Here is a 26,698-nt window from a genome sequence, read left to right as displayed (position 1 = left end):
CTATCTATCTATCTATCTATCTATCTATCTATCTATCTATCTATCTATCTATCTATCTATCTATCTATATCTATCTATCTATCTATCTATCTATCTATCTATCTATCTATCTATCTATCTATCTATCTATCTATCTATCTATCTATCTATCTATCTATCTATCTATCTATCTATCTATCTATCTATCTATCTATCTATCTATCTATCTATCTATCTATCTATCTATCTATCTATCTATCTATCTATCTATCTATCTATCTATCTATCTATCTATCTATCTATCTATCTATCTATCTATCTATCTATCTATCTATCTATCTATCTATCTATCTATCTATCTATCTATCTATCTATCTATCTATCTATCTATCTATCTATCTATCTATCTATCTATCTATCTATCTATCTATCTATCTATCTATCTATCTATCTATCTATCTATCTATCTATCTATCTATCTATCTATCTATCTATCTATCTATCTATCTATCTATCTATCTATCTATCTATCTATCTATCTATCTATCTATCTATCTATCTATCTATCTATCTATCTATCTATCTATCTATCTATCTATCTATCTATCTATCTATCTATCTATCTATCTATCTATCTATCTATCTATCTATCTATCTATCTATCTATCTATCTATCTATCTATCTATCTATCTATCTATCTATCTATCTATCTATCTATCTATCTATCTATCTATCTATCTATCTATCTATCTATCTATCTATCTATCTATCTATCTATCTATCTATCTATCTATCTATCTATCTATCTATCTATCTATCTATCTATCTATCTATCTATCTATCTATCTATCTATCTATCTATCTATCTATCTATCTATCTATCTATCTATCTATCTATCTATCTATCTATCTATCTATCTATCTATCTATCTATCTATCTATCTATCTATCTATCTATCTATCTATCTATCTATCTATCTATCTATCTATCTATCTATATCTATCTATCTATCTATCTATCTATCTATCTATCTATCTATCTATCTATCTATCTATCTATCTATCTATCTATCTATCTATCTATCTATCTATCTATCTATCTATCTATCTATCTATCTATCTATCTATCTATCTATCTATCTATCTATCTATCTATCTATCTATCTATCTATCTATCTATCTATCTATCTATCTATCTATCTATCTATCTATCTATCTATCTATCTATCTATCTATCTATCTATCTATCTATCTATCTATCTATCTATCTATCTATCTATCTATCTATCTATCTATCTATCTATCTATCTATCTATCTATCTATCTATCTATCTATCTATCTATCTATCTATCTATCTATCTATCTATCTATCTATCTATCTATCTATCTATCTATCTATCTATCTATCTATCTATCTATCTATCTATCTATCTATCTAATCTATCTATCTATCTATCTATCTATCTATCTATCTATCTATCTATCTATCTATCTATCTATCTATCTAATCTATCTATCTATCTATCTATCTATCTATCTATCTATCTATCTATCTATCTATCTATCTATCTATCTATCTATCTATCTATCTATCTATCTATCTATCTATCTATCTATCTATCTATCTATCTATCTATCTATCTATCTATCTATCTATCTATCTATCTATCTATCTATCTATCTATCTATCTATCTATCTATCTATCTATCTATCTATCTATCTATCTATCTATCTATCTATCTATCTATCTATCTATCTATCTATCTATCTATCTATCTATCTATCTATCTATCTATCTATCTATCTATCTATCTATCTATCTATCTATCTATCTATCTATCTATCTATCTATCTATCTATCTATCTATCTATCTATCTATCTATCTATCTATCTATCTATCTATCTATCTATCTATCTATCTATCTATCTATCTATCTATATCTATCTATCTATCTATCTATCTATCTATCTAATCTATCTATCTATCTATCTATCTATCTATCTATCTATCTATCTATCTATCTATCTATCTATCTATCTATCTATCTATTATCTATCTATCTATCTATCTATCTATCTATCTATCTATCTATCTATCTATCTATCTATCTATCTATCTATCTATCTATCTATCTATCTATCTATCTATCTATCTATCTATCTATCTATCTATCTATCTATCTATCTATCTATCTATCTATCTATCTATCTATCTATCTATCTATCTATCTATCTATCTATCTATCTATCTATCTATCTATCTATCTATCTATCTATCTATCTATCTATCTATCTATCTATCTATCTATCTATCTATCTATCTATCTATCTATCTATCTATCTATCTATCTATCTATCTATCTATCTATCTATCTATCTATCTATCTATCTATCTATCTATCTATCTATCTATCTATCTATCTAATCTATCTATCTATCTATCTATCTATCTATCTATCTATCTATCTATCTATCTATCTATCTATCTATCTATCTATCTATCTATCTATCTATCTATCTATCTATCTATCTATCTATCTATCTATCTATCTATCTATCTATCTATCTATCTATCTATCTATCTATCTATCTATCTATCTATCTATCTATCTATCTATCTATCTATCTATCTATCTATCTATCTATCTATCTATCTATCTATCTATCTATCTATCTATCTATCTATCTATCTATCTATCTATCTATCTATCTATCTATCTATCTATCTATCTATCTATCTATCTATCTATCTATCTATCTATCTATCTATCTATCTATCTATCTATCTATCTATCTATCTATCTATCTATCTATCTATCTATCTATCTATCTATCTATCTATCTATCTATCTATCTATCTATCTATCTATCTATCTATCTATCTATCTATCTATCTATCTATCTATCTATCTATCTATCTATCTATCTATCTATCTATCTATCTATCTATCTATCTATCTATCTATCTATCTATCTATCTATCTATCTATCTATCTATCTATCTATCTATCTATCTATCTATCTATCTAATCTATCTATCTATCTATCTATCTATCTATCTATCTATCTATCTATCTATCTATCTATCTATCTATCTATCTATCTATCTATCTATCTATCTATCTATCTATCTATCTATCTATCTATCTATCTATCTATCTATCTATCTATCTATCTATCTATCTATCTATCTATCTATCTATCTATCTATCTATCTATCTATCTATCTATCTATCTATCTATCTATCTATCTATCTATCTATCTATCTATCTATCTATCTATCTATCTATCTATCTATCTATCTATCTATCTATCTATCTATCTATCTATCTATCTATCTATCTATCTATCTATCTATCTATCTATCTATCTATCTATCTATCTATCTATCTATCTATCTATCTATCTATCTATCTATCTATCTATCTATCTATCTATCTATCTATCTATCTATCTATCTATCTATCTATCTATCTATCTATCTATCTATCTATCTATCTATCTATCTATCTATCTATCTATCTATCTATCTATCTATCTATCTATCTATCTATCTATCTATCTATCTATCTATCTATCTATCTATCTATCTATCTATCTATCTATCTATCTATCTATCTATCTATCTATCTATCTATCTATCTATCTATCTATCTATCTATCTATCTATCTATCTATCTATCTATCTATCTATCTATCTATCTATCTATCTATCTATCTATCTATCTATCTATCTATCTATCTATCTATCTATCTATCTATCTATCTATCTATCTATCTATCTATCTATCTATCTATCTATCTATCTATCTATCTATCTCTCTATCTATCTATCTATCTATTTTTTTTTTTTTTTTTATCTATCTATCTATCTATCTCTCTATCTATCTATCTAATCTTCTTTTTTTTTTTTTTTATCTATCTATCTATCTATCTATCTATCTATCTATCTATCTATCTATCTATCTATCTATCTCTCTATCTATCTATCTATCTATCTATCTATCTATCTATCTATCTATTTTTCTCTCTTTTTTTATCTCTTTTTTTATTTCTATATCTCTCTCTATCTCTATCTCTCTCTCTATATCTCTCTCTATATATCTCTCTCTATCTATCTATCTATCTATCTATCTATCTATCTATCTATCTATCTATCTATCTATCTATCTATCTATCTATCTATCTATCTATCTATCTATCTATCTATCTATCTATCTATCTATCTATCTATCTATCTATCTAATCTATCTATCTATCTATCTATCTATCTATCTATCTATCTATCTATCTATCTATCTATCTATCTATCTATCTATCTATCTATCTATCTATCTATCTATCTATCTATCTATCTATCTATCTATCTATCTATCTATCTATCTATCTATCTATCTATCTATCTATCTATCTATCTATCTATCTATCTATCTATCTATCTATCTATCTATCTATCTATCTATCTATCTATCTATCTATCTATCTATCTATCTATCTATCTATCTATCTATCTATCTATCTATCTATCTATCTATCTATCTACATCTATCTATCTATCTATCTACATCTATCTATCTATCTACATCTATCTATCTATCTATCTACATCTATCTATCTATCTACATCTATCTATCTATCTATCTACATCTATCTATCTATCTACATCTATCTATCTATCTACATCTATCTATCTATCTATCTACATCTATCTATCTATCTACATCTATCTATCTACATCTATCTATCTACATCTATCTATCTATCTATCTATATAATCTATCGCATGTATTCATGCTGTCGATTCCTTTAAGCAAAATATTTTCCTTAAATAAAAGGAGTTTGAGGTCCAAAAAACACGTATACTTCTTTTGGAAAGTGATACCCTAGGATTTCTTTGACTGACATTATTTCGAACACGAATAAACGATGAAATGAGCTGAAGCATTGATAATGAACAAGGCCGAGTTATTTCCCTATTTAAACAGCCCATACGTTCTTGAGTCTGCGATTCGACAGTGCCGTATCTGCTGGACCTGACGACAATGACGTTAAACCCACCAGCATACACGCAACAGGCTCAGCTCGTTGTGCTTATGCCAGTGGAGATGTATCTGCCTACTAACTTTAGATATATATGCAAATCCTAGGTCAGAATCGTGAAATAGGCCCATTTGTTTTGCGCTGAATATCACTTGAAGCAACAGATAGTTTGCTTTGTAACCTACATAATAATAACGTTGTGCCAATAGCTATTTTCTAATCAGGGCTTATTTCACCTCGTTATGTTATGAATCCATAAACGTATGCATAGATTTCCGTATCACAGACGCTTCACTTTCAAAGAACGATCGCTGAGTTTATCAAATTTGCGACAAAGTCAAAGCGTACCATAGCCAGTATTTATTTTCATTCTATCTCGCAATGTATTTACAGCCATATTCGGTGTCCATATTCGACTAAAACCTAACTGATGCTCGTAATTTTTCTTGTGGCTTATGATTGAGTCCGTCTTACGATTCCCCGTTATGAAGTACTCGGCCGTTCTGTCGCAGGTCACTTCGGATTCTTTGCCTTTTTTTCCTATTAGCGCTTCTTATGACCTTTTCACTTACAGGACGTATTATTGTCATACGTTACTCTTACTGAAACTAATTTTCGTTGTTGACCAATCGTGATGCTCTGACAGGTTAGCAGTAAAAAAAAAACGAGAAACTTCATATAGCAAACGAACGATCAATCGAACAATAGTTGTGTAGATAGTGGTTTGCGATACCTCCCTACAGCCAGCAGAAGTAAGTTCCGAACGTTCGCAATCTCTAATAGGGAACATAATAAAGAGATAAACAGACATAAAATGATCTTTACCGTAAACTGTATCTTGTTTAATTGTTGGGTCATGTACGCCATTTTATACCGAATATCCATATCGAAATGATATTGGCTTCACCTATATCGCTAACACTTTTTCGAAATTATGTCCGTTTTACTGTATTTAGTATTACGAATGTCATGGAGCAAAGTCGTACGCTAATATCATTCGCAGGTACAGTCTTCATGATTATTACAGGACTTATAAGCCCGTTCCAAGTTAATCTATTTTTCATCGTTCCGGGACAAATAAATGAGGTATGCACTTCATAATCAGCCATTGCTCGTAGCAGTTCATTTCGACCTCTTGCGCTTATGTGTAACCATTTAAGATTCCGAGTCATCATCATTAGCCAACTGTCCATTTTAGGGCAAATAACAGAGCGGAACTTAATCTGACAATAACATCAAAGAGACTGAGTTAAGTGGTGGAACAATGACGCACGCGGCTCAGTCGTTCAGAGACGATGAGTACGTCCACGTCCACCTATGCATTGCTATATGTGTGTTTTTCTAGGAAATAGCCGAGACGTCATCTGATCAGGGCGGTTTACGTGGTCCTACGTAAGCGATGTGCTATGCCCAGCGTCATCGCTACATAAATATCAAACAGATGGAGGCCAGGCAAACATTAGCGAGAGGCATAAATCGGCTACAAGTAATAAAAAAAAAAAAATAGAAATTTCTGTAGGTATAAAAAGCCTTTTTCAAAAAAGAGAGCGACTTTCATTTTAGTACGATAGCAGATCGATAGCAATTATCATTGCACTGTAAATGTCAGATCAACGTCAGCAAAAAGCTAAAGAAATGATCACATCCTCTATTATAACTGATACAACGCGAACACCTAGGCACGCTTTCATGTTTATTTAAGCGAAACTCATGTCATAGGCTCTTGCAAGGTCTATAAAGGTTTTAGGAACTTGATCAGCCCGCTGCCCTTGCAATATTACGGTATAGGATTCTCTAGGAGCTCTGGGCCGCTTTCCGCTGTTTGGCTAACGCTGGGTTTCACTTCAAATAATGCGAAGGATTAATAACAGTGAACTGCTTTGCGATTCATGGAATTAAGCAACCTTCATATTACTTTCGAGTTTGCATCGAAATACAAAGTAAAAACAATCTGCTTGGCTGATTCCGACTTAAAATTACATACCTAGAAAACAATGATAATTCGCGATAGTGGCTGTGCGTGTATGTACAGCGTTGAGGTGTTCATCTCGCAGCGGACTTCTTGGCCGACCTGGCATAACAAAGGCCGAACGACACTATTTGGCCGCTGTGCATATGGCCTAATTCTTGTGAACTGCATGTAATGATGCTACTGTGTTTGTTGGTTTGTGCCTGTTGTGCGTATACGAACCTCTGGAAGAGTACAAGTTGCTCAAGACGCTTTTCGAATCGCTCACAGCAGCCTCCGGTTCTCATTATCAAGGGCAAAATGACCCCTTGATTTAGTTAGCCCACTACATTTCTATGGTTTGCGATTGCGGCTAACTGTATCTATGTGTTAACAAGCGATGCTGCTCGACGTCGGCTGGATGTATTTATACTACAAATGCATCTGCATGGACGGAAAGGTTTCAACGAAGATCCACTGACCGAAAGCAAGAAACGTGCAGCAGGGGGCCTCGGTTGCAGCCCTGCTTGCTTTTAGACCCAATAACCTACTCTAAAGGAGCGAGTGCAGGATAGGTAAATAGACGCTAGAGCAGCGCTGGCAGAGAGTGACAGATTGAGCTACGCAAACGGATCGGCATAAATAAGCTTGCTGCCTTCACTAATAGTGACCATGATGATTACAGTTGTGTCGATGCTAGAAAAGGTGCTAGTATTACGTGCACAGATAGGATTGGTTTCCTAATAGCGACGTGTAATTTTGCTCAGCTTTTTTTCCGTTCGATCGCTGTCGCTATCATAGTCAAAAGTTTTCTAACTAAAAAAACATAAAACCTTTTCCCTAAATTCAGCTATACAAGAATGACTTTGTAGCATGATTTTTAAAGCTCTTCTTGTTTTTTCAAAAGTTGACGCTCCTCAAAGGCGATACGCCTTCATCAACATGGACGATACATGTGGGCATCTACGCATAAGATATATTTAAGCATAAGATATATTTAACACAAACTACAATATCAATTTAGTATACCTTGGTGTAGTCAATTTAATTAAATTTTCTATGCGCCGCATCCTGATCCTGACTGGGATTAGGTCGGTCAGAAAATCGACGTCGCTTGTTTAGCCTACCCTATCTGCTGCGAACTTTTGGAAGAAGCCAACTGTCTCTAATCAAGTTTCCAATAGATTTCCAATGAGCTGTCTGTACTGTTAGGAGGCCGCTCGAAACAGCTCTATAGCCTGGGCTGGCCTCCGGATACGACGAAATTTCCGTTCATGAGCTCTGAGGATTTTTTAAAATGCCTGAGTACCATGACGACTAATTTTTGGCTTTGGAAAAAGTCCTGGGGCTTGTTAGTTGTTAGTTAATAGTTGGGCTAAATTCACGGAAGAGAATCGAGTGTCCATCATCATTCACGCGACTGTCTGCAGTGTGCTCTATTCGAAATCGGGTTCTTATTTCTAGAACGTCGAAAACAGCTTATGGACAGATGGTCTTCAGTACCGCTCAATTTCTCGCCACTGTGACAGTTCTAGAACGACTCGTTACTTCCGCTACAATTTTTCCGACCGGAATATACTGCAAGGAGCTGCGTCTCATAAGCACTCTTCGGTCTCGTCGTGATGGGGGTACAAAAAAGGCAGCTATCAGGTTATGCTTTAGCGATACGTATTCATCTACAGCTGAGTAATAGTTAACGTTATAGGGACATTCGCATTCGGTAATCAACTAGAAACGAAGACGCGACCGGCTGATGTAGTAGAAGTCGTCCCGCATTTGGGGTGCATGACCCCCATTCTCTCTTTTAAACTTTATTGACCTCAATGGCACGTTACCCCCACAATCCCCTCTGACTGATAGTGACTACATAATGGTAGCGGGATCGTCGGAAACTTATCTAGCTCATCAGAAGAAGGTCCAACATATTTTTACCCGGCTACCGAACGCATCTTCATCATCCAGATTCGATCGCACCCATACATATACGTGCACTTCAGAGCGGATTTCGAAAAAACACACATGAAAAGCGCGAATTTCCGACACTTCGTTTATTATTTAACTCTACACCTCGAAGCCATTTTAGACTGAAAACCACAGGCCGCTTTGCCAGAACTCAAATAACTTTACAAGTTAGGAGTACATTTACCGACATGTCGCTGAATACATATATACACACATGCTTGCGTAATTTTCGAAAGTACACAATACACGTCGGTACATATCTGGGAACCGTCAGCATAGGATTCTGCTCTTTCTCCCCCTCACAAGATGCACTACTGCAATTGTGTGAGACCGCGTAACGGGAAACGCATTTAAATGGGGGATATGTCCCGCAACAAATACAGAGTGTCGAAAATGGTGAGTCCGTTCGTTCGGTTTGTCAGGCTGGACTCGGCTGATATCGATTTGGTCGAGTAGTGTTCGGGACAATAGAATCGTCGCGGCACCTCACTCTTCACCCGCCGTCCTTACCCCTCTACCTCTTCCCCTGACGGAAGTAGTCGTTCGAATTAGAGCATATCGCATGCCGTCTACACGAGTTGATACTCAACTGATGCGGCACTATTGTTCAGAGGCGTTCACCCACTGACACACACAAGAAGCAGACACTCGCCCTATGTATGTCACTGAGTACTCCGTACCTAAATGAATATTATGCTCTAAAGCTCAACATGCATTATGGACGCCTGTCTGCTTTGAGCAAAAAGTATATAATGGAAATAGTGTATCTCTGCCACCGTGTGTGTGCGTGATTGCATGCGCAAACGATTTTCCGCAGTAAGACGTTTGTATCCTAAGAACCTCATTAGAAGAATCCTAAAACCTTCTGTTTCCACTAGTTACAGATAGATCTTAGCTTACTCACTTAAATTATTAGCATTTCCTGCAACTTTCAATATCCTGGCATTGAGACATCGTTGTCTAGAGGTTATCCTATGTTCGCCGCATACCCGCTATTTTCTCAACTGACACTTGTCAATTATTTCTATATAGTACGTTGTTTCTCCCGAGCCAAACGTTACTCATAGGCTTGTCTATTATATAGACATACATGTTTGCGTCTAGTAGTTAAAAATGCATTTGTATGTATTACGGGAGAGGGTGTCGCTGATAATAGTTTGGGAGTGCGGCACACACACGTATGCCTCCCTACACTGATGATAACATCTGATTTAAATAGAACGGGAAAAACAAGACGACGAGGGGTCGACAGAACGCGAGAGATCGAGAGGAACGGAGAGAGAGGGCGGATGTATGTGACGTGCGGTGCAATCGATGACATAAGAAGCACGCAATATGATGAAGAGGATGATTGCCGACCGACCGACCGACCGACCGACCGACCGACTGGCGCTCACCCTACTTCCTGTAGTCGAATCAACATAGCCGCTAGCAGGCTATCTACCTGGCTGTAATAAATAAATAGATAGTTGGTTAGCAGACGAATAGGCAGCAACGCAAAATAAATAAGCAGTTACTAAGTAAATGCAGAGAAATAGGTCCTTCCAAGCATTTCAGATTTAACCAACCCTACGCCAGGCCCGATATAGCAAGCAGCTCTGCATGGAGTAAAAAGTACGTGTCCTCTTCATATTATGGAATATTATGCAAATTGAGACGCAACTGCATGTATCTGTAACTATGATTTATCTTATATTTACACCATTGACGTTGCTACTAGTTGTCATTGGAAACAATTTAAATAGAAATGATCGAGAAGTACGGTAAGGCAAGCTAGAACTGCCAACTCCTGGCTCTTCATCTCGGTCTACGGAAGTTAGAGCCTTTTCAGAGGCGCACGCCATAATCAACTGTCTTACCTCTATCTCAAATTACTCACACTGATAAATTAAGCCTTATAATATTTAAAACTAGGATTAGGTTAGTCTTTTTCCATCTAACGAGACTTTTGTCTGTGGATGCAGGCCAGCCCTAAAATTTCCGCCAGTGCACTCTCCCGGCCGCTTTTGACTCCGATTGAACTCTGTGCGGAAGCATAGGCGCGGTTCTCCTAGCCAACAAACGGTAGCTGGGGTAAATCGCCAACTCCGTCGAATATAGGTCGCCAACTTGAAGCTGGGTCGCGCCCCAAAATAAGTTCATGTCCCTGCAGAGGTTTGCATAACGCCTCAATAAGGAAGTGCATTTTGACTAAACAGCTATATATAGATATCTTCCGTTAAAGAATCCTTTTGAAATTTTCTTTTAGCTTTTCTATATTGTAATGACTCCCGCAGTACATCGAACGAACTGGCGGAGCAGATGCGTGGCAAAATATAGTAATGTAAAAGAGTTCCGTCAGGCAATGCTGTTTATATATAGCTTCGATATGAGCGAATAGAGATTCGAGAGTTTTTTTAAAACAACTTAGTTATTTCTTGGAAAAACACTAGGTTCTTCACAGCAGCAGGTTAAACATGTCGTTCACACTCGTTATTATATAACAAAGCAGTTAAAACAAACCACTTCTTAATTCGTTTCTGCAGTAAGTAATAGTAAATGGTAATGACTATCACATAATATTCAGGTCTCTGTATAGACTTTAGATAAAGGAGAACAGTGACCTGAACTTCCCATAAAGGTAAGCCAAACATAAGGACATGTCATCTTCTATATAAGATTTCAGCTTCCGGGTTACAATATAGCTGTCGCATAGATCTGTTACAGATCTCCAACGAGCAGCAGTGACACAACGACGAGGCGACGAACTAACTGGCTGTTTTCGTGGAGAGCGGCTGATGATAAATAGATGGATGCTCGTTGAGCTATAATCCGCTTCACTAGAGAAATTATTGTTTATATCCGAACTTCAGTTCTTCCTGGCGCTACTCTTCATGTAAAGATGCGGATGGAATATAGGTACCAAAGAACATTGCAGCGAGAGCTCGCTTTGGAGGGTGGTGGCGCCTGGGAGGAGGGGTAGGTCTCATATAAAAAGAATAAATAACTATTCTGCACTATCTAATGTTGAGTGTGTCTGAGTGTCATGCAGAGCTGAATGGAAAGGAGTACTGGGTGACAGAGTTCAATCTATCGGCGGAGCCTCTGGAGTGATGTAGGTTAAACTCTGAATGGATCCATCCCAACTTTGCAGCACATGGCTGTGATGACCCCCCTAGCTACCCCACTACAACAAGAACTCGTCAGGTCATCTGCAGACGTGCACTGTTCTAGAGAAATACTCCTCCCACACAAGTACAGATTAGTCTTCCTCTTCTTCTCGGTAAACGACCGATGGAGCCGAACAAATTCGCACAAAACGCAGCAGCTCTCAAAGAGTAAATAAAAGGTGTAGGAAGACCAAAGCTGGGGGTGTACTTTGGTTGTAGTTCCTTTTGGGTCAGTAGTCAGTCAGTGCATCGCACAGTGCTCAATCCGATGATGTCACAGTGGTTCCGGTTAGCTCGAGTCCTTTCAAGGAGACGAATAAAAGGCAATGCGCAAACGCTGTAATCGACGTGTCACCCTTGCCAGTAGAGTAACCTTAGCTCAGGTGGGGTCATGACAATGATGGCTGAACTATACATGAGTCGATGTAGATGCTTATTCTTTCTAAACAAAAAAACGGTGTTTCTGCTGGCATGTAAGGTTATTATGTCGAATAGGGCGCGCAAACCTCCAAGCAGGCTTATCCACCCTAGACGTGACTGTCGATGGTGTTTCGAGACATAGAATGTTGGACTAGAATAGGTTTTTTTTAGCGAGATGGCAGACGAATCATCTTTATTTATTGAAGAGCAAAATAGTGAACCTTCTATCAATCATTTAGTAAGTGGTGTGAACTTCTTTACAAAGATAACCACACTGATACTCGAGCTGATGGTCTTATCGGCCATTATTATTAAATTAAATTACTCTTATCGATCAATTTTCACCGATCAATTACTAAGCAGACAGCTTTAGATCTAATTTCGGATACTCGTCAGATAGGTTGAAACGTCATTGAAGGTTAGGCTATCATCACTGATACAACAAGAATTGTTTGTTTACTTTGTTTCTATGAAGCGGTGAATATTGGCAGCTATACAGACTCGAAACAATGAAATGCAACGTACGGCTGCGTCGTACATTTGTTCGCAAATAACTAGACTGGTTACCAGCAAACGCAGTAAATGGTTGACAAGAACTGTCTCTAAATATGCCAGACAATGTTTATAAACAGGATCACGTGATAATGTTCGATCTTAATACATCCAACATAAAAAAATTGAACTTTCTATTATCAGCCTTAGAGAAAATGGCTGGAGTTCCTCTAACCGAATAGCCCATACGACTTCTTCAACGATTTAACTACATTTGAATTACAAGAATAGATCCTACGTTACGCGGACAGTAAATTCCAAGCGGTTCGAAGTGGGATGCCCCTAGAAATGTCGTTTCTCGTCCTGCGACGCTTCTAGGCCTAATGTCTCATAAGAGTACGTAATTTGTTTGAGGTTTCTTCAATCGTTGGTTCTGACGTTCTCGCCATATTGTTCGCTTTCAATCGTCCGCCGCGAACGCGTCCGTTGACTGAGCACTTCCTACATACCCCTCTCTCGTCTTTATGCTTGTAGCGCGCTCGTATGCTTTCCATTTATTGGGGCGTTGGACTTGGAGCTCTGGCAATATCCCGTGGCCGTAGCCGTTAGACATAAGGCTTGGACATCGTGCCAGCCTCGTGGGAGAGTAACGAACCGGAATTTTGAGGCACCGGTTGATTGACTCGATAATGTCGTTGAGCTCATGATTTTGGCATTATTCTAGGTGAATACAGAGCGATCCAGCTCAGAGATGTCAGAACTATGGTAGCATACAGTTCGACCATCCACCAGACTATGGTAGAACTGCCTAGTCGGACTATTTCACCACTCGCACAGCTGCACTTTCCGTTCAGCTATGAGACCTAGATCTATTGAAGTTCCTAGGGTAACTTATTGGGGAGAACATGTAAGTGTGAGTAAGTGAGCAATCTGGCAAGTTCGATGACCCATATTTTTGCATTCAGTTGGAGTTTAGTTTTAACTAAGTTGCACAAATTACTGGGGCTTTTGTCTGAGCAACTTCTATCGAAAAAGTATCTGGGCCTTGCTTGTCGGTTTATGGTAAGGCTAGGTAAAATAATTAGTACTTAGTTGAATGATCGAGAGACTGAGAGGGAAAAATCATCGAACATTTTTACTAAATCATTTCCGATCATTTCCGACCGATCCTTCGATTGGGGTCGCTTAGTAACAAACAGTAATAACGAATGTGCCTCGTCTTATTTAGTTAATTCTAAGTTATTACATCTTGAAGCTATAGTTGCAGTTTGCCTTTCGACTCTTATCAATACTGCTATGGACGCGACAAGAGATGTCTGTAGATAGGACTCGAAATATATCAACTTTCCGAATAAAATCAATTAGTGCCTTCTGCGGCAATACGCTTCAGCTTCCTGGTAACGATATTCGAGACTGGCCATCTTGCCGAAGTTACACAACGCCTTTTTGCCGTGACCGAAAAACGGATTGGATTGCGCTGGCCAGGGGTTCATGCACCTAATTCATGTATCTGCTTATACAAAATGAAAAGCTTTGCAAGGAATAAAAGAAGTGTCGTTTCAGGATTAAACAAGACGAAACCTGGTTCTCGCTAGCCTGGACTAACGGAACCTTATGTTATGCGTTCACTTTGAATTAAGGTGAATTCATAAAAACTTTAATTGGTCCTCATAAGAATTGCTATTCACGTTTTGTCTGTCAACGTACTATGGTATTCTGTAAAGCAGGTCGAGATAGCTATTCGAGGACTTCATAGGTGAGGCTACATACGGGTCTCACCATCTTGTTCGCTATCGCGCGTAATCCACGCATCTACTTTAGTAACAGGTCACGCATGCATAACACAAAGAAGTAGAAACAGCTTTATTTAAGGACAAGCGGTGGACTCAGATGGTGTCCACAGAACCCCCTTAGCTAAGAGAAAATCTATGCCTTTCCGAAAATAGCAGAACCTTGCAGCGAACGTGGGCTACATTCGTGTCCAAGTACGTGCCCTGTTGAACCTGATTCCGACACCACTAATCTAACGCGTGTCAATGTAAACGGAAGAATAGAATAGTAAGTATATAATTCTGTGCGGTTGTCAAGAGGACTGGGAAAGGGTGGTCCGATTTGTGGACGGCATGCAACATGTAAAAGGATGGAGGGCCTTAGTGCTAGCGGTACGTCTGTCTGTTGGCACAAATCGGTCGTCATGTGCGAGCACCTCTGAATGTCTTTAGCTGTCTTTATGTTATTTGAACAAAGGTGATCCTCTTTTCGTTGGAGCTAGGAACGACGCTAGAAATACACGACATCTAGCGGAACCTCGAGGAGTTCTGTTTCTATTTCACCTCTGTTTGGGTTAAAAACGTCTAGTACTATGATGTTGTCGTTGATAAAGTTTTTTTTTAGCGGCAGGCAAACAATTCGACGCAGCAATGTATGCAGCGGCGGGCAGAAACATAGTCCTATAGACTCGAATCGTCTGCATAAAGATTTTGCACCTCGTAAACGTCGGTCCTTTACAGCCCCGTGGACTACGTGCGTCTGATAAAAAACGCTTCGATCTCTGCTAAAAAAAAAAAAAGAGATTCTAAATGCTTGAGCCCCACATTTCATCCTCGCAGTTGTTTAGTTGTTATAAATGCGAAATAGAAAGAGGGGTGAAGAGAGCAATGGTGTCGTTTATATAACTGTTACGGTCTTCAAAGTACTTAGGTGCTCGTACGAGCAGGTGAAACAAAGATGGACAAACACAATACAACTGATAATAACTTGCTCGGACTTATCAGCTTCTTGGAGGAGGGCTAAACACTTCTAAGTTTATACATCTCAAACACGTAAATAGGCCTGCGTACTAAAGTTGTTAGTTGTATTAATAACATTGTTATTAACGGACGTTTTATACTGTGTGGTTTTCGCTGGGAGAAATATTCATAGTAATTGAATTTTTATTATGTGTGTGTACGTGATGTTTTGATTAACGTATAAATAGTACTACATTTAGTTACTGATGTGCACGCCCCCTTTTGCGATATCAGGTAGGATCTGATTTCCTTATGAGGGAATGGTAAATGGCTGCGATTGCGTTTATTACTTACATGGGGACGAAGACATGGGACGGCCGACCGCCCGATCCGAAGTTTCATCGTCAGCTTTTGCTCTACAGTGAAGCTCGCTGTTGAAACTGTAATCTGGCATGCGGACGAGGTTAAATTACGCAATGTCCTTTCTAATGCTTCCAATAAGCTGAGTAGCCGTTAGTCGAGTGAGTCCTAGTTCTACCTCGAATCTCACTGTACAATTTATTTAAATTGGACAAAATGATCTAGCTTTGCTAGTACGTATTGTGTTAGTACCTACCATATAATCAGGCAGATTTAGTAGATTACATGGCGCGGGGTTTATTTTATATTTCGTATTATATGTTTAAAATTAGGAATCTCTTAGGATAGTTATCAATGGTGCTACTTATCTGTTACTCTAACGTAACCCTTTTTGTTTCGAGTGTTTGTCATACGACCGTTGCAAACAAGCCGATATCTGACAAATAGAATGCTAGAACATTTAGAGACTGCAATTCTATTTACTTATATCGATAATCGGCGTTGTTTCCAGCCGTCAAATAAAATTCTCACAGCCAACTCCTAGTTAAACAACTCATCCTGTCATGACAATAGCTTGTAAATCCCGCCATTTCCCAGAAGCCCTTTTGCCGGACCGAGTTAGAAGCAAGCGAGCTAGACAAATCATCGTCATCATTCTGCTCTTGCGTTTCCAAACCATCCAGCGGATTCTGCCGGATACCAGTTTCAGTTTCAAGTGCGCACCTGTACCTAGTGCCGCGCTGTCGGTTACAGCTGCTTGTCGTCGATTAAAAGGTCGCAACAGCGGATCTTAAAAGCTAACGAAGTCTAGCGGTTAGCTGGACTGACCGAGAGTGTAGCAAATCCTATATTCATGCACACATACAGATCCACACCCAAATACAAGCCCAACCCGCTATGCTACAGGCGGCAGCAGTAGTAGTTAAATTGACGACGATGATTGCCGCCGCACACCCTCGCCGTTCGCTATTAAAAAAGCTGTGCGTTGTCACGCTGCTGTACAGGAGCGTCTCTGCTGTTGCTGATGAAAGGGCGGACAGATTCGGTGGCATCGACAGTGCCCACAGTGGCAACTTGGCCGCTTCCTCGAAGCTGCCAAGGCCGAGCCGCCACAGTGGCAGCGTTCAGAGCTGAACGCGAAGCTCTCGAGGTAAGCAACAGCAGTAAGCGATACATGAGATCATAGGTTGGGCCATGAAGGGACATTAACATCTATCGTCTGCTAGCGGATACGCGTTTCGTCATGGCCATAACCTCTTTCGGTCGCTGGACGGCGTTTTGGCTGCGTTAAAATGTAAAAGGGCCTCGGCCGTATCGCCGAGCCTCTGTGGCCTCGCTTTGTTGATGATGCGTCAGTTCGACTATCGGTATGTTACAGGGAACAACCGGCCGGAGTGATGGCAGTATGGAACTATTTTCCCGGGAAGTTCATAATGATGGCGTGACTCATCGATCCGCGCGCCACGTCGTACCCTTAAGAGACTGGATCCGGCCACAAGCGATTGAAGACGATTAGCGATGTACTCGTAAGAACAACGGCATAATACTACCAGCACAACTGTGGTTGTCACACAGCTGTACACAGTTCTGTACGTCACCTCCTTTTTCGGCATTAGCGGTAACAACCATTCATTCATAGGATCGATCTAAGGACAAACTACTCATGACACTGTTGGTCGATCCTGCTGGTCGCGCCCGGATGACGCCCTTGGCTCGTATCTGTTTGCGACTGCCAGACGATATTGTTTTCTTCTTCTTGGCTGTTCTCTCGTTCTCCGATTATCAGCTAATGGCGTCTTTGTCTACATCAGTATTGTTGATCATAAACGAGACCGTTAATTACACTTACTACCTAAAGCTGTTCTTCCTTTTTACAACCAGTTCTAGCGAAATTTATTCCAGAAATGGATCGCCACCATCGAGAGCATAGAGAGCACATCGCTACGAATGATATTGACTAGATATATCCTGAAATAGCTCAATGAAGCAACTATTTATACGGTACAGCGGTAGCTGCAAGAAAAAGCCGGAGTAAAATGGAAGGTAGATTCTCCAGGAAAACTATAATGAACCAATCAATACATTTGCTAGGTTTGTGTGTGTCAATTTAGATGTGTTTCCTAAGCCGACAAAAATAACGACGGAGAACGCTACCCCTTTGGCCGGTTCGGTGTGGGCTGCTAGCGCGTTGCAGGTGCGTTTTTCATTCTAGAATAGCTATACAGGAAAGCTGCTAGAGAAAGGCTTCTCAGAATTCTATAAGCCTCGCGTACTATTGCTACCCTCGCCCAAGCCCAGTTTCTTATGCCCTTCGCTTCCCGTCGCCGCCGCCACCGCCACCGCCACCGCCACCGCCGTCTCATAACCTCATCAAATACCTCAACTTCTTGTCGGCCACCCCCGCTGACGTTCTGGGCATTTTCTTCTACCCTTTCCCTTTTCGTTTTGGTCTTTTGCTGAATGTACCATGATATTTCCTGCGTCGTCAATAAAACCAGCAAGGATTTGGTCGTTCAAGACTCGGGCGCTTCATTTAATAGAAATAGTTTGGTGATCCACGTGTGGGCTTGTCCGAAGGAAAAGGATTGTTTGTCTGCCTGGCAAAGTGGCCAATGGGCGTACGAGTCAGCTGCTGACTTAGTAGCAGCTTGGCTCCATCTTGAGTTTATGTGATGACCCCTTGCCCATTTGAACTCGCTTCACCTCCGCCAGCCTCGGTACTGTGTCGCTCCGCGCGAGAGTTGGCGATCTACAGAAGCTCGCATGCGGTCGGCCAATAGTAGGCCGGTCGGTCGGTCGGTCGGTCAGTCGAAGCCAAAAACCCTTCCTTTCTCGAACGTACTCTCTTCTTTCACCCGTTCTTTCCCTTTCTCTGTTTGCTCTTAAATTCGCTTGTCTGGACGTACGCGCGTCTGTCGGTACTGAAAATCGCCCATGGCGCACACATATAGATCGACACACTCGGACACAAACGGGACCATAACCCATTAAAGGAGACCATTGGCGAGACCATGCTGGGTCACACATACACACCTGCAAACAGACTATGATTGGTCACGGCTTCAGCAGTCACTGCCAACGTCGCCGCAGCCGTCACCCGTACGATATGATAGAGGGGGTCGGACGCTGCCCTCACTCAAAATATCGACCCTCTCCAGTTCGTTCACCCGTGTGCTTGTTCCGCCAGCAAGTAGCGACCGCGCCGCGGCAGCGTGCCGCTCGGTGTGAGGGCGGCTATAAATGTGACGCGCTCTCCCTTACGCCGGTAGTATTTGTCCAAAAGGGAGGACTACGAGGCAGTTGTGCAAAGACGACGAAACTAACTGAGTAAAAACGCACGTTTCCTGTGCTCGGAAACGTAGGCGATCATCGACAACAAGAGAAACGCCACCTGGGCACTGGGCGTACATTTGGAGCAGAACAGACAGATTTAGCTGGTTTGGTGCATGTGCTATAGCAGATTGCTTGAACAGTTACATAGAGATAGGACTCTCTGAGACGTATCAGAGGGAGGAAACGGAACCGTCCGTTCAACGTGCATAAGGGGCGTGTTCTACACGTAGACGGATACGCATCGTCGTGCAGCGTGTGTTTTGGTAAGTGGTTATTCTAATTTGTACATGCAGCATTGATTATAAGTCGAGAAGGTGTTAGCTGGCGCCACGATGAGCCGATGTCCAATAACTCGCTGACTGCAAGAGTACGTGCGAAATACGTTTGCTGGAAACTAACTGAGGCCGGCCAAAACACCACGTGGAATATTGTCAGCGTTCGCGCCGAATGCAGTCTAACCTTTCGTCTTACCAGAGACCGTAAACCGCATCGTATGTGCGTGAAGTGGTGCAAAATGGAGCATGTGTCGTCGATTGTACTGTTGTTCAATGTTATCTCGAAGAGACGCATAAACAATGAGTGATAGAATAAATGATAATGATCACTCTCTCACCGAAATATTGTTTCTGCCTTCTTTATCTACATTCTATTATAAATAGAGCTAGCGTAAACATACATGTCACATGGTCGTGGACCTTTGTTTATGGCTAGCTTGACTAACATGTCCAGAACGATCAAAACGATTGTTGCCCCTACTGAAGGTAGACTGCCGCGGCGCCGGTGCCTACGTATGAGTGTATTGGCGTACTTGTAGCGTACCCCTATGGATTGAATCATACGACCTCCTTGTCGAGTCGTGAGTCAACGGCCACACGTTCTTTTCACATGCCCACTCTCGCGTTTACCCGCTCAACGATAGCAACGGTAACAAATAACAGTATTGATCCACGTCGTCTTGGGTCGTGCTACTTGTTGGCAACAACGATAACAGCGGCGGCGGCAGCAACTGCTGTAATGACCACAACGGCAGGAACTAGCGGCGTTATCATCGTCTATTTGGCACGAAATTCGAGCATCAAAAAGCTCTTTCTATTTCATCGTGGGCAAAATGCGAACGATATTCATCCTCGCTACGTCTCGCTGAGATACGTATATGCACGTACGTGTCCAGTTGAAGAATGCTGGTAAACATTTCACGAAGACATCTCGTCTCGAGCGGCGTCTATATATACGTATACAAAGACTGACGACGCTGCTAGAAACTGCATTTTTGATAACCCGTTTCGTTCGATTTTCGAAGCCCGCAAACACACCTAAGCAAATGTTCGCTGTGGTCAACTTCCGTATATTCACGTGACTGCGTACGATCGATTCAATGACGTGTGTGGACCATAGCAATAACAATGTCTGATACTCCCTAAACCCGCCGGTGATTGTGTCCGCCGATGAGTTGCAGCGGGAGCTAACTGGTTCTCAACAACAATCGAGGTTACAGGAGTTTTCAGGAGTGCTTGCTTGACCTGGTAGTCTTAGGCGTTGTTACTCTGTTCCCACTTCTTCCCATTAAATAGTAACTCAATAGTGTTATCCATTTAAAGTCATTCAGCAGGTAGCGAGGATTATAAGTGAACACAGAACATTTCGGAGATAGCGGGGAAATAAGAGGGGGAGCGGTCGGATGCGAGGGCGGTCTGCGCTAGGGATGATGTTTTGCGTCGGATGTGGGTCACGGGTGGGTTCCAACCCACGGACCCAGCTTGACACACATTGATAATCTCGGCTACTGAGCTATTGCTATACGGCCAGCGTATTTCAGCGAATTCATTATGTTACGAGCAATTGTGCGCATATAGACAAAATCATGTGAGTGCAGTACTAGCTTTGGATGCAACAGAAGCTGGCGGGGTTCCGTCTGCACCCGCTCAGAACGGTCGATGATCCCTCATGGCTGCGGGATTCTGTTGTCTTGACTAAGGCTAACACTATAATTGTATTTAGCTTATTGTAGAAGATTTAGAATCAGTATGACCGTATCGTCGCAAACGCATAAACATCCCGTGGTGGGCCCACACATGTCAAATCTCACCTAAGGTAGATGGCTTGATCCCGTTAGTTGGTTCCTGCGCAGCATCTTTGTCCCCCGGCCACTGACCTCCGATTGCTGCTTCAAGAAAATGGTCCTGGTACAGGTCCACTGTGATGATTGTTCAGTTCCCACACATTTTTCGTATACGTCCGCAGTGTATAGGCACCCATATTACAGTCACACTCCGTCCAGAGCAGACCTCCGAACTTCCTCAACTTTTGTCAGCGGTGAGGCGCCGTAGTATATAAAAACCGCACTCTGAAAACGAAAATCGCCTACAAGTAGGGGTGTAGGAACGATGCGTAGTGGATTCTCCCGTTCACTACTCTCGCCTACCTAACACGAGTTTTCTGCTGTACAAAATTGCGCTAACTAGCCACACTGTATCTTTTTCTTGCTGGCGGCCAGGTCAGAAGTTGGTTCTCAGCTCGACTCGCGGCTTCTCGCTCGTTTGGTTTGGGACTTGAGTCTCTTGCAGCGTGAGCTCGGTTTAGTGAGCGGGTAAAAGGGACAGACGTGTTTTAGGTACTCCTTAAAAAACTGAAAGCCTTCAACACTCGGTCATTGCTTCCGAGTTAAATAGCCAACGCGACAAAACAAATTCAACAGGCGAACCGCTATAGAGAGATCGTTCACCCAGCTACGGGCACTGAGAAATAGATGCCGGTACTCGAAAATCGGAGGGGCGCCCTGGAACCAACTATTGCGCCGACAGGTGGTATCTGCAGCTCGTTTAGGGGGTTTTGCCATCGTGAGCCGCTACTGACCTCGTCTTTTTTTCCTTCTTTCTTTCTTTTTTTATCGTAATGACACTGACTGTGAACACTAGTTAAAGCGTTAGGCTAGCGTCAATTCCTAGCCTTAGCACAAGCTAAGTGCGCCTAGAGAGCTAAGTGAGGAACCATTCAATAAGGTTTATCACATGATTAACACGTGCAACACATGCAAACCTAACATCTATTTTCATTTCGAAGTTTTACAGTTCGGCAAGCTTTGCATATTATGATACTCTTTACGTCGCCACCTGGCTCCCAATGCCCAATTCAAATTAGCTCGGGTCTTTTTGACGATACCAGCTCGACTGGCAGCTGTATCATTACGCTGTTGACAACTCCGGCTGCAGTATCCCGTTCAACCCAGAAAGCGGTCGGTTACCTCTATCCTCGTTCATGATTACTGTTAATGCCGCCGCTGGCGCCTTTCGTATCGTATCAAGCGTCTGCTAGGGAGGTCACTTCCTCAAGGTCGATTCGACCTCTTCCATTCGGTGATGGCGGTGCTGCTATTGCTGTCGAAAGTCCAGTTAGTAGGTCGATTGCTGGGCTGGTTGATGTGACTCAACTCATCCGCTCAGACCTTTAGCTTGTCTATGGCTAGCCTATATCCGCCCCCACGGGTCATATACACCCAGGCATGCCCTGGCAAGCCGATCGACCGCCCGCTTTCTACGGGGTGGCTGAGCTATGAGACTAAGCAAAACCGGAGGGGTGAACGAGACCGGTAGGGATGGACACGCCGGTGGCTGACCTGACCTAGATGCAGTTCACTCCCCCTCCCCCCCTCCCGTCGCCTTTATTTACCCCTCTCTGCCGGTGTTCCTCCCTCCGCTCTGTTCTGGGCTTCCCCCTCGCTGGCCTCGTGGTCGGCTTACGCTGCAAGCATAGCCACTTCCCGACCGACAGCTCCCGGAACAAAAGCACAAGCTGACCGCCGGGTCGGAGCAGCGAGGTCAGCCGTTACAGCGGGTAGCATCACGACCATTATTACTACAGGCATCATCTCGATGTTGGCTGCCGAAGGCGACGATGTTTCTCAGAGCTTATTATTACCAACGTCGCCAGCAACAGTGCCCTACATAGTAACAGTACTGGTGCCGTAGGCGTCCCACCCGTTCGATTTCTGCATTGTGCTACGCAGGCTGTACTGCCCAACTGTACACACGCGCACAACGGCTAAAACAGATAGACCGTCAGACATCAGACTATGGTTTCTAGCTGTTCTAACCGCTGTTGTGCGCCTGGTTAGCCGTAGAACGCCGTAACGATCGCCGTCGCGGAGTTGCGGGTGCAGGTCACCGAGACCAGCTCGGTGGCTAACTGTGAGTGAGAGCTCAGTCGGTTTTAATGCGAAACTATGTCAGTAGCGGTCGCGCAGCTACGGACGGTATCAGCAACGCTTCGAGCAACAGTAGTCTAGTGTGAAAGAGGGTCAAAGAACCGTTTGTAGGTCAGCGACGTCGCCGTTCTGTGCCACAGTCGTTATCAGGTGGCTATGCGATGGCTAACGATGATTATGATGATGGAGTCTGTAATGGCGGCGTCGGCGACGGCGTCGCTGTCTGGCAAGGAGGGTAAATTTGATGGACGACTGTTGCCGTTGCTGCTGCGGCCGATATAGCTATCTTCTGGCACAGGTAGGGAAAGGAGGCGCAATAACTGACTGTGGAGGTTCGTTGTTCGCTTCGGGTTGGCACTTGAGGGGAAAGGATAAAGGGATAGGAAACAAGCGATGATCTGATGACCCAGCAAATCATGATAGATCGACGTCTAGTAACTATTCGCCATTTGCTCTTTGCTTCTTGTGTGATCGCAGGTAACATGGTGTCGAACCACTCTTGTCACAAGTGTGAAGACAATAACAGCAATAATTGTGACAAGACGACAGCGACTGCAACAATGTGCGCGCTAATGATCGATGGCCAAGGACTTGAGGCGATCTTCGATGCCGGCTCATCTGATATCCTGATTGTCAAGCAGAACCGCAAGAGTCTCAAGAGTCCAACGCATATCTGCCGCATGTGCGGCTACGGCGACTTTTCATCACAACGTGTTCGTCGCCACCTAATGCTCAAGCATCATGCTGTCATGGCCAAGATCCTGGATTACGGTTCCACTAGCCCAATGCACATGCCTTCAATACCAGCTGTGCACCCAGCGAATATGCACGCCGTCCATAACGTTCTTCCGCCGGCGCACAGTGAAAAATCGTCAATCTTGGCTGATCGTCTCTCCTCAAACCGAAGCCACTTCGACTCGGAACCGGAATCGCCTCTGTCTGTTACTTCGCACAAGATGTGCGGAGATGACCTTCCTGAGGACCTTTCTGTTCATTCGGATGGATCGTCCGTGTGTCACTCGGACAACGATGAAAATGTTCAGGTGGTTCCACAATTTAAACCTCAGTCCCAATTAACAACGTACAAAGCTGGTGAGAACAAGAGATCAGTAATCGTACGAACCCCTAAGAAGGCTGTCAAGAGGTCCGCTTCCCACAACAGTAATAGCCAGGGCACTAGGCAGTCGATCTTAAAACGTCGGTTGCTTGGTCTTGGCGAAGAATTTCTAGTTGACGATCTGGAAGCGAGTGAGGCATGCCTAAATGCCAGTGAACTCAACGTAAAAATGGTCTACAGCAACTCGAAGTTTGTTATCGACTCATCTGAGTCATTCTGGCTTAAGGGGTACAAGCTACCACCTCGATATGAGTTGGCACCTACTGTTCAGTGATGATCAGTGAAGGACTTTGGAGCAATAGGCCTGCAAATGACGGTCGCGCGAAAAAAGTGATCCCACCACCCCTTGCTCGACATCTTTGCTCACCATTCTAACAGTGGTCTTGGATCATACACCTAGGTCAGGCAGCTTATTAGCCAACCTCGCCGGGTGCTAGGTCCTCGACAATACAGAGATGATCTCTCAGGAGCCGTGCCGTTTCAACGTGTCAGTATCCTTCCATTAAAAGGTACGGTCGAAACAAAGCATCGAGATCTCAGCAGCAGCAGCAGCAGCAGTGACTGTAGATGATGATAGGGAACCTTCCTTGTACAGCCAGCTATAATTAAAGGACAAAACCCGGGGGAGGAGGCGGAAGCAAAAGACGACTATTCTAAGCAGCAAAAAAAAAAACAATAAAAAAAAAGAGCTGAAAAGGAGAGGCCGTTCGCGACAGAGTTTATTTCATCGCGCACAATCTCAACTCTCGTAACGCGACCTCTATGTAGTTCGAATGGGTATGAGCGACTGGATCGACACATACCCAAAACGCGTCTGTAAACAGAAAAAAAAAAAAGAGTTGCGACTACCAGAAAGCCTTTGACCATGAAGCCAGCAGGCGTTGTTACCTAATTTGTTTAACCATTGCCACAATACGTGACGCCGTGAAGGAAGTAGGGAAACGAGGGTAGACGACAGGGCGTCGAGGTACTGATTCACATCATGCGTATGAACGCTCGTTGGGCGATTAATGTACGACAACTAAATAAGTGAAAATGTCTGAAAGTGTAAACAGAGACAGCCGAATGAGTAGAGTAAATTATAAATATGCTAATTTATTTGTTTGGCGTTACCGGACAGCTCTATCTGTTGCGAAGTCGATCGGCGTGCAGTCCATCGGGACTTGTCGGAGTCCCAAAGAGCAGACAGCATTTGTCGGCAGCGACTTCTTTTTTTGATTCGAGCACCGGTTAGTCGCCTTCCCTTCCTGTACACATCCTGTGATAGAAAGATATGTTTCGCTTCCAATTCAATATATCCGCCTTTAGTGGCACACCGTTCACTTTCTGAGTTCTCGTCGTCTTCAATTGGCAGACTAGGGGCAAAAATATATTTATTTCACCATATTTACAGATGCATAAATGGACCAAACCGTAATACACTGCATCATCATGTGATAGTGATGTGCTCCGTAGTGACAACGAGCGTGTTGTTCATCAGACGTAGCAATGGTAGTATTATACATCGTTGCCCTTGGTAAGGACGCTAAGGAGTTGCGGATATCGATAATGAAAACTGCAAGCGAGCTTTTATTTGTAAACGACTCCGCTTATCGCCTAATGATCTACAATTCACGAACGGCGCAGTTTCAATCATCGGTCGTTGAGGTTCCGTCGCTGTGCGGTTGACTGTCTACGCCGTTATGATGGCAAAAAAAATTGTGATTTCCAATTGATGCAGTATCTGTGTATTATATCCGTCGTAGTGGTAGTAGCAGTAGTAGTAGTAGTAGTAGTTAGTAATAGTAGTTAGTAGTAGTAGTAGTAGTAGTAGTAGTAGTAGTAGTAGTAGTAGTAGTAGTAGTAGTAGTAGTAGTAGTAGTAGTAGTAGTAGTAGTAGTAGTAGTAGTAGTAGTAGTAGTAGTAGTAGTAGTAGTAGTAGTAGTAGTAGTAGTAGTAGTAGTAGTAGTAGTAGTAGTAGTAG

At 41.6% G+C, this 26,698-nt stretch overlaps 2 protein-coding genes across 6 annotated transcripts in view; both read left to right on the top strand.

Moving 5' to 3' along the window:
- The first annotated feature begins 10,362 nt into the window (after window positions 1-10,362).
- Window positions 10,363-26,454, top strand: LOC111253910 (uncharacterized). Of its 5 annotated transcripts, XM_086974400.1 has the most exons (3): window positions 10,363-10,548; window positions 10,899-11,088; window positions 24,096-26,454. In XM_086974400.1, the coding sequence occupies exon 3, from the start codon at window positions 24,101-24,103 to the stop codon at window positions 25,007-25,009; it is 909 nt and encodes a 302-aa protein (XP_086830526.1). In that variant the 5' UTR covers window positions 10,363-10,548; window positions 10,899-11,088; window positions 24,096-24,100; the 3' UTR covers window positions 25,010-26,454. The 5 variants fall into 5 exon arrangements, with proteins under 5 accessions (XP_086830526.1, XP_086830525.1, XP_086830530.1 ...); XM_086974399.1 differs by lacking the exons at window positions 10,363-10,548; window positions 10,899-11,088 and adding an exon at window positions 19,723-19,908; XM_086974404.1 differs by lacking the exons at window positions 10,363-10,548; window positions 10,899-11,088 and adding an exon at window positions 19,764-19,784.
- LOC147754164 (uncharacterized) overlaps window positions 15,895-26,698 on the top strand; it is a 36,575-nt gene continuing 25,771 nt past the window's right edge. The window contains exons 1-2 of the mRNA XM_086974407.1: window positions 15,895-17,234; window positions 17,463-19,680. Of these exons, the coding sequence (XP_086830533.1) occupies window positions 17,109-17,234; window positions 17,463-17,600 (264 nt within the window). The 5' untranslated portion in view covers window positions 15,895-17,108 and the 3' untranslated portion in view covers window positions 17,601-19,680. The remainder of the gene's footprint in view (window positions 17,235-17,462; window positions 19,681-26,698) is intronic.

Source organism: Varroa destructor, unplaced genomic scaffold, assembly GCF_002443255.2.
Source record: "Varroa destructor unplaced genomic scaffold, Vdes_3.0 BEIS01000007.1, whole genome shotgun sequence".
Lineage (NCBI taxonomy): Eukaryota > Metazoa > Arthropoda > Arachnida > Mesostigmata > Varroidae > Varroa > Varroa destructor.
The sequence above is the reverse complement of the archived record's forward strand: the minus strand, read 5'-3'. Positions and strand labels throughout refer to the sequence as shown.

Bases quoted from the DNA above. Each gene is read 5' to 3' on its own strand.
- LOC111253910 (XM_086974399.1), top strand. From the start codon at position 19,758: ATGTCCAATAACTCGCTGACTGCAAGAGTACGTGCGAAATACGTTTGC. The intron at 19,909-24,095 runs GTATGTGCGTGA...GTGTGATCGCAG, and splicing joins CAGAGACCGTAAACCGCATC to GTAACATGGTGTCGAACCAC.